Genomic DNA, 9,149 nt, shown 5'->3' with positions numbered 1-9,149 from the left:
GTTTAGTTTGGCTTTGTAGAGTGATTTTGGAAAATTTTTTCTAAAAAAGTTGTTTGGTTTATAATTTCTCTAAAACAATTTCTAAAATCATTTTTTCTCTCTTACACATCAATCAATCATTTTTTTTCTCTCCTCTCTTCTTTTCAATCATTTTTTGTCTCACACATATTCACTTAACTACAACAAAATATCAAATCATTCCAAACTTCTAAACTTCAAAACTACTTTCAAAATAAACAACTAAACAAACCAAAAAAATTTCTAAACTCTTCTCCCAAAATAATTTTTAAAAATTACTCTCTCAAAACATATCCAAAAATTTTAACCTCTCAAAATAATCAAAAAAATAAAATAAACTACTAAAATTACAACTTCCCAAACACCCCCACCAAGGATCGTCTACAGTGTTTTTTTTCTAAAGTTTCTTAAAGTGGTGTATTGTGTGGTTGAGATTTAATATTGAAAAATTGATATGACTTGTCATTAAATCTCAACCACATAATGCATTACTCTAAAAAACTTTAAGAGAAAAAAAACTCTAGAAGATAATTGCTCCACACACCCACTCTATTACATGTGGATTCCTGTGTTACTTCACAAGTTCATGTAACCAATACAAATCTTGGGTTTTGTTGGGGTTTACATGGAGAGTGGCTTTTGGGTTTTGTCTTTTGATCAACACAGTTTGATATTATGATGATGATGATATAACACACTTTGATCATGGGCTCATTTCTTTACTAGATTTTTCTTCGATTTCTATGAAATGATTCTTTTGGGTTCCTCAGATTTCGTCTTTGCTGATGTTTGATTGTTCATCAAATTAAGAAATTTTCAACATTGTTCTCTCAATCTTCTCATATATTCCTTTTCACCTAAGCAATGAGCATAGATATAAAAGAGAGATGCTTGTTGTCTACCGTTTTGGTGGTTCCTTCAACTGATTCCAAGATGCTGTTTTCCGTTGCAGGTTTTTCTCAAACTCCAACGGTTAAATAATTTAAATTAATGTATAGATAGACATTACATATATTTATGTGATTTCTATATTAGGGTTTGGAACTTGAAGCTTTTAAGAGCTTTGGGAATTTTAGTGGTATCAATCTTTATGCTTTATATTATAATGAAAAAACAAAGAAACAGAGAGAACAGAGTAAGAGACAGAGAGAGATTAGGATAATATATATATAGTCAGATCAGATTTGTGGTTTGTGGGTGTCTCTGGTTTTGTAAATTATTTTAGGGTTCAATAGTCTGTTGGCAATGTCTCCTTTGCTGACTGGGTTCCCCCGGGGTCCGTGGGCTTTGCCACCGACCAAGGAAACAACTTCTTCATTGCCCTCTCTTCCCATTCAAGTGAAATCCTAGCTTTCTTTAAAAAATTGCACAACCCCATCTCTCTCTCTCTCTCTCTCTCTCAGATTGATTTTGCCTCGGTTTTTGTCATGATTCGGTCACATTGCCGCATTTATGATAATACCTTTCCTATCTTTGAGATCCCATTTCCTTCCCTTGAAGTCCTGCAAATTGGTCATATTCAGAAATCTGGTCCCCACAGCTCCTGAGGTTTAATTTCCATTTTCGGGAGGTTTCGCCTCGATTGGGGTTATGTTTGATCATTGGGGATGTGTGGCAGTTAATCTAGTAGTGATCAGTTGAGTAGTGAGGAAGGGTTGTTTTGGGTGTGCTTGAGTAGGAGAAGCAAATCTTTTGATTGTCAAGATGAAGTTCATGAAGCTTGGATCGAAGCCGGATTCCTTCCAGAGTGATGGGGACAACGTCAGGTGAGATCTCCCATAACCCGATTATTTTTGCCTGTTTTCCTTAAAAATTTGATTTGTCATCTGTTATGATGCATTTCAGTGTCTTTCTTTGACAGAATGTTTGGATTGGGTGATTTGGAGAGAAAAGATAAAGGAAATTAACACTCTCCTCCCAAATCATCTGTTTGGGTAGTAGCTATGGTAGAGCAATGGAGTGAAATGGGTGAAATAGAGAGAGAGAGAGAGAGAGAGAGAGAGAGAGAGTTGTATGTTAAAACCCACTTTTTGAATCATACAGAAGTGGAGAGATTTGGAGAGAAAGGAAAAAGAGTTAATAGTTAGCAGTTTTGTCCATGCTTTTTATGAGTAGTGAATTCCATTTTTTCCAAACGGACTGTCGGTTTGTTTTCTGTTGGTTGGTATTTGTCTTAATTGATTTCCTTTTTTCTTAGTTCGGTTGTTTGATGGTTAACCTTGACCTTTTTGGGGCAGTTTGGAAATTTTCTTTTGTTTTGTTTTGTTTTTTGGAACTAGTTTTTGTTATTGTTGTTGTTGTTTTTGCACATTAACACATGGTTCAAGATAAAATACAGTGGAGGGCCTTTGTCAGCTTCTGCTGGTGGTGGCTAGTAAACACTTGGTTGCAAAATGTTACAAAAAAGGTATTTTAGATTACACTTTGGCTAGACTTGTGATTTTTGTTTGTCGTTCACTTTTGGTTTCAGCCTGGCCTATGTTCTAAGCAAAAGATGATTAGCCACACTTTGCTTATTGACCTGCTGTCGTTTTCTCTTAACCTTTGTGGGGACAATTTTGAGAAATTACATGAATAAGAAAGTGCATAGATATATTTGTTATAATTTATTTCTAATCTATACCTGAGGAAGGGGAAACTGTTCCCCCCTACATTAATAAAAAAAAAAAAAAAATCGTATTATTAATATTCAAAGATTCATATTTTTTTCCATGGTAAGTTAGGCATCTCCAATTGTTCGGTATGTGTTTTGATATTGTTTGACTTCGCTCTAATTTCTAGGTTGTGTATTTATTGAGGGAATAACGGTTGTCATGGAATGACTATTGTTTTGTTCCAAAGCATTTGACTTGAGGCATCCCGGATTTGTAACATTCCATAGTTTGAATGGCATATAAAATAAAATGCTATAACAGTCCAATGCACTCATTTTTATGTAGATGATCTCAAAATGCATATATGTCATGCTTTTAAACCAATTGTTATTTTAGTTACTAGCTGGCCTAAACCTCTGAGCTATCAGGATCCTGTAATTTTAACTAGACCTCCTTTTAAGGATTTGTAATACAGGGATGGATAACTTGTAAAATGGACAGTATTATCACTTCAATTGCTTCAGTGGAATTTGATTCTTTGGCTAATTAGCTGTCATTAGCAAGCAGAGATGCTAGTGGTTGGGTCGGCTGCAAACATAAAGAAATTTTTTTTCAGACTCAAAAATCACAAGGGTCGTTTTTTACAAATCTTTATCATATGATCATATCATTCTCGCTATTTTGTTGTTTGTTTTGGGGAAAAGGAGCAAGAGAATTCTTTTGGCATTTTAGAGTTGTTTGCTTTTCCACAGATTGGTTACTATCATCTGTTTGTTGCTCGATTGTAAGTTGTTATGTTGGCATCTTTGTAAGTGTACTCCGAATCATGCACCACTGGCTACATTCTTGCTAGGCTTTTTGAAGGTGCAATTACATGGTTACCTCTCGAGATTAGGACACAATTTGGTTTGGGTTTAATGAGCAAGATCACGAGCTAGCAACATCTTTGCTATATATCATTTTTACGAACTGTAGTCTATGATTTTTTCAAAGATGAATTGCTAGTTCTCGTATTTAAATTTGATTATCTCTAACTCTGATACTATGTTCTATTTGTAGCAGTTTGAATTTGTAATTGTTTGATAGATTAATTTTGAAGTTTTATCAGTTACGCTTACCAAAGATATTTCGATTTTCAGGTATGTAGCCTCTGAGTTGGCATCTGACATCGTTATTAGTGTAAGGGATGTGAAGTTTTATCTACATAAGGTATGATTACAGTATATCTATGAATCCGCTTTACATTTATTTTTTGGTCAATCCATTTTGAATTATTTCGATCAATTTGTTCCGTACACATTGCACTTAGTTTCCAACACATAATGTAAGCATAAAATTTTGGAAATATTAAAAATGATAGCTACCTATACTTGACTAATATTTTGTACTTGCGGCTAACAACAACATGGCATGACATGACTGTTTTGGAACTACATTTACCATTTCATCAAAGGTGTTGAAAGGATGTGACGGCCTGGTAAATGTTATTTAACGCTTTGTTTGTTTGGACAAAAAATGTTTTCTAAAATATATTTTATGGATTTTCTAGCGTCTAGTATAATGAAAAACGAAAGTAAACAGAAAACAAGCTTATTTGGGCAGAAAAAAGTGGAAAATGTTTTTCAGATTAAAGTCTTACCAACGCCAACACACAATCACAGTCACCATCACCGCTATCACCACCAACACCCAACTACAACCACCACGCCACAGCTGCAGCCACCACCACCACCTCTTCCACCCTCGCACCACCATCACTAATACAACCATTGCACATTAGTTTCAAGGACGTTACGTTTTCACAGAAAACATTTCTTAGAAAAAGTTTTCCGTAGAAAATGTTCTCTAATGTTTTTCGCTGAAACAAATGAGCATTACATATTAAGTTGTGCCAAGCTGAACCTAGTTGAGCTGAAGGCCCTAACATAAGAATGAGTGAAAGCTTGAGCAATTGTGGGAGAACTTGTCTCAGCTTAAAAGCATATTTATTTTTTCTATAACTATTGTAAATTGTATTCATCTCACTGATGGACTTAAGAATGATTTCCGCAGTTCCCTCTTTTGTCCAAAAGTGCCAGATTGCAAAAGTCGGTCACATCCACAGATGAGGGAAACGGTGATGAAGTTGACATTCATGATATTCCCGGTGGACCCGTTGCCTTTGAAATATGTGCCAAGTTCTGTTATGGCATGACCGTCACCCTGAATGCTTATAACGTCGTTGCAGCTCGTTGTGCAGCTGAATACCTGGGAATGCACGAGACAATCGAGAAGGGGAATCTCATCTACAAGGTCGATGTTTTCCTAAATTCTAGCCTTTTCCACAGCTGGAAGGACTCCATAACTGTTCTTCAGACTACCAAGTCTCTATTACCTTGGTCTGAGGAACTGAAGTTAGTATGTCACTGTGTCGATGCTATAGCTTCCAAGGCCACCGTTGATGTTTCCATGGTGGATTGGTCCTATACTTATAACCGGAAAAAGCTCCCGGAGGAAAACGGGAATGATCCAAACTGGAACGGTGTCAGAAACCGGGTGGTCCCCAAGGATTGGTGGGTTGAGGATTTGTGTGAGCTCGAAGTAGATTTGTACAAGCAGGTTATAACTAACATAAAAAATAAAGGGATAATTTCAGGTGAAGTGTTAGGAGAAACTTTGAAAGCATACACATTGAGAAGGTTATCGGGATTTAGCAAGGGTACGATCCAGTGTGGTGATATGTTGAAAGCCCGATCAATAGTGGACGTGATCGTGTGCCTACTGCCTGCGGAGAAAGGCAGCGTTTCTTGTAGTTTCTTGCTCAAATTGTTAAAAGCGGCTAGTTTGGTGAATTCTGGGGAAACAGATAAAAGAGAACTCGTTAGGAGAATAGGACAGCAATTAGAGGCGGCTTATGTGAGTGATCTTCTGATACAAGCCCCAGAAGGCGAACCCATGATTTATGATGTCGAGATAGTACGCAAAATACTAGAGGAGTTTATGACACAAGATCAGAACGCTGAAATTCAATTAGCAGAAAGACCGGGGATTTTGACAGAAGCTTCGAAACTTATGGTGGCAAAGCTGGTTGACGGATACCTTGTTGAAATTGCAAAGGATCCAAACCTGCCTTTATCAGCATTCGTTGATCTTGCTGAGATGGTGTCTGGTTTCTCTCGACCTGCTCATGATAGCCTTTATCGGGCCATCGACACATATCTCAAGGTAAGAGCTTTTCCTGAAGCTTTAATCTGTGCTCGCACATTATAAGTAAATATTGAGTTGATATTTGGATGGGTGTCTTTTGACATGGTTTATTAGTTTGAAAATTAGAGGCATGAGAAAATGCTAGTATGTGTTGTTTTGATATTAGGGCTTGTGTATGGTTGCAACTTGGTTGTTTACACATTATTCTTAAATTTGTTGGTGTTTTTGTTGTACAGGAACATCCCGGGATGAGCAAGAGCGAGAGGAAGAGGATATGCAAGCTGATGGACTGCAAGAAGCTCTCCGTAGATGCGTGTATGCACGCAGCACAAAATGAGAGATTGCCATTGCGCGTGGTTGTACAAGTCCTCTTTTTCGAGCAAGTCAGGGCTGCCGCATCATCAGGAAGCAGCACTCCTGACCTACCTAAAGGCATTAAGGATTTGAGCAGTGGGTCCCATGGGAGCTCAAGGTCTGCGACAACTAACACGGACGAAGATTGGGATGCAGTGGCCACAGCTGAGGAGCTCAAGGCCTTGAAAGCGGAGGTAGCTGCCCTGAGACTTGGCAATGAAAGAAATGGCGCAGACATTAGGATTAATACCGACAAGGCTGCTATTAGTAAAATGAAAGGTATGCTTATGTCAAAGAAGATATTTTCGAAAATCTGGTCAGGGAAGGCTGGGCAAGGGGATAATAGCGGCTCCGATTCATCAGAGAGTCACGGTTCTGCCCAACCAGAAGAAGCTAAGTCGACGCCTGCGAGAAACTGGAGACATTCAGTATCTTAGTATGAAACAAGTTGAAGAACATGTATTCTTGGTGAACTTTTTTTGGGTTTTTTGTTTTTGTTTTTTGGCATTGACCTGACTTTTGGGAAGTGCAGTAGTACGAAGCAAATAGTTTGGTAGAAAAGAAATGTTTGAATTGACTTTCCAGGGAAATGAAGTTTGAGGGAAAATGATTACTTGAGGAAACATTCAGATCACACTTTGTTGAATGTTATATTGTTGATTACTACTGGGACAATGAAGTCTCATTCAAATAGAGAGGGCTTTCATTCACCAGTAAAATAATTTATTTATGAAATGATATGGCTTACAAATAGCCTAATCTGTTTTTTTGCAACACTAAAACTAAGTACCCAAAAATTTTGCCCATAAATTTACTCAAAATGGTGGTGTGGTTATGATTCTAAAATTGTATTGCGGAGTCTATGACTTGATGAATTTTAACTATGCAATAAGTTTTTGGATAAATTTTTGAGTTCAAGTCTGAAAGACGTAGCAAGAAAGAGAAGCTGTAAAAAAAAAATAAATAAATAAACGAGGGTAAAACATATTAAAGGGCTGAGTATTTTGATGTGATCGTGTGCTCATCTAATAACATGTGGTCACAATGTTAGTTTGTCTCTTTTTTTCTTTTTTCTTTTTTTGTCAAAAAAGGGTCACATATTGTCTACATAAACAATAGTTACATGATTTGATAAGATTACTTAGAATAGAACAATATAATTCTACCCAATAATAAATTACAGTAATACTCTCAGTAAAAATCGATTATGCTGTGAAGTATACAATATTAATTAGACTCCAAAATCTCAACTTGTTAATGGATAGACGCATAAGGACATAATAGAATGTTTGAGACATTAAATAATTTTTTTTAAATAAAAAATTATCAAGTGGATTGGGAATTCCTAACATCCTCAAACAAAAGGGTTATCAATTTGTGAATGAGATGGATAATCCATTCATCAACCATAGCAATCATTAGGGGGGGAATATGTTTTTGGATAATCCACGTGACCAAGGACGTAGCTGAGGTGCCACGTGGACCGATCATGTCGTTAAGATTGTTTATGATATTGCCGAGATGTGATGCAATAATATCAGAGTCCGAAATAATCGGATATAAAACAAGAGTCCTAGATAATTTAAAAACACTCTTTTTAGATAGAGATGAAACTCTTGAGGAAGTTCACCCTAATCTAAATGAGAAGAGTCTTGAATACGTGATAGCCTTGTAAAGGATACTGTTGGCTATAAAAGTAAGACGTCACTGTGAGTCTAAGGTATGCTTATTATTATGAGTGGCATACTTGATTTGATATCTCGTGAGATTATTAATTGACTTGATTGTCGGAGTGTCCCCGGTGAAGGAGCCACTGTGGTATTTCTTGTCTTCTTGTATACAGGTGTTGGGCTTAATCTATTCTTCCGTTCCTTAAATCTCGACCGGCAAATCTAATTTGATTGTGAGGTCAAAAATCAGCACCTACAATTAACCAAAAAATTATTCCACAAAGAAAATTTAAAATAAAAATAAAAATAGTAGCAATCAAAAATGTATTGTTCAACACATACCTGAAAGATTCTTATTTTGACGGTTTTTAAATTATTTTTTTAAAAAAATTGAATTTCAATTTTTTTTTGTTGGGGGTTGTTATTTCATTAATTAATACTTACGTAAGTATTAATTTAAACAAATTAATTTGTTAATAAATTAATTTGAGATGACAGAAGGGATGGCGAAAATTCATGCTGAAAGATTGTAATGGATCACATGACACACTCTCATGGTGTCTGGTTGACTTTTAGAATCTTCCTTCACTTTTAAGTTTGCACAATCTAGTAAACATATAATCAAATTCTCAGTGTTGGTCGCATTTAAATAATTACGAAGCATTTAATTTTAGAGCGGTCTTAAAATATGAAGAGAGACGGAAAAAGAAGAGTGATGTTAGAGATTCCAAATATTCTATCAAAAGTTTTATCAAATGTTTCACTGTGGGTGTGGGTGTGAGACATTTGGTAAAACTTTTGATAAATTTTTGGGACCTCTAAATTTTTGGAAAAGGAAAGGTAGTTCAGGTTTAAGTGCTAATTTTGATATGATATGAGCCATAATCACTTTGAGACAAGTCATAGTCCGAATGTTAATTGGATAGATAATTATAATGTTTAACTCCGAGACAATGGTTTCGATAATTGTTCAAGTGATTATAGCGAGAGGACACTTAAATATCAAGACAAGTGAATTTATGAAGAGATATTAGTTTATATGATAACCTAACTAATAACGTAATAACAATTATCTGGTAAAAAAAAATTCGAAATCACATTAATTTATGTTAAATTTGAAAAAAAAAAAAAAAAATCGGCTAAAATCTATTCCCGTTAAAAGGTCAGGAGTTCATATCTAAAACTCTTATATTCGGGATAAAATAAAACAATTCTATGATTGTACCATATGAAAGTTACACTATAAAGTACTGGTGGTTGTGTTGTGTCATTAAATGGGCATATGTTGAATTAATGTGGTGTTAATTATGCCATAATACTGGTTATC

The 9,149-nt window shown here is 35.7% G+C and overlaps 1 protein-coding gene across 2 annotated transcripts; it reads left to right on the top strand.

The window, feature by feature from the left end:
- The first annotated feature begins 560 nt into the window (after positions 1 to 560).
- On the top strand, positions 561 to 6,775 carry LOC114322679 (phototropic-responsive NPH3 family protein NPY2). Of its 2 annotated transcripts, none has more exons than XM_082914080.1 (4): positions 561 to 1,784; positions 3,752 to 3,821; positions 4,665 to 5,816; positions 6,035 to 6,775. In XM_082914080.1, exons 1-4 carry the CDS (start codon positions 1,723 to 1,725, stop codon positions 6,587 to 6,589), a joined length of 1,839 nt encoding a protein of 612 aa, XP_082770206.1. In that variant the 5' UTR covers positions 561 to 1,722; the 3' UTR covers positions 6,590 to 6,775. The 2 variants fall into 2 exon arrangements, with proteins under 2 accessions (XP_082770206.1, XP_082770207.1); XM_082914081.1 differs by having other exon boundaries at positions 574 to 970.
- Positions 6,776 to 9,149: the final 2,374 nt, after the last annotated feature.

The sequence above is a fragment of the Camellia sinensis genome, chromosome 2, assembly GCF_055761805.1.
Source record: "Camellia sinensis isolate YWXY chromosome 2, ASM5576180v1, whole genome shotgun sequence".
NCBI classification, from domain to species: Eukaryota; Viridiplantae; Streptophyta; class Magnoliopsida; order Ericales; family Theaceae; genus Camellia; species Camellia sinensis.
This window is presented reverse-complemented; position numbering and strand designations above follow the sequence as displayed.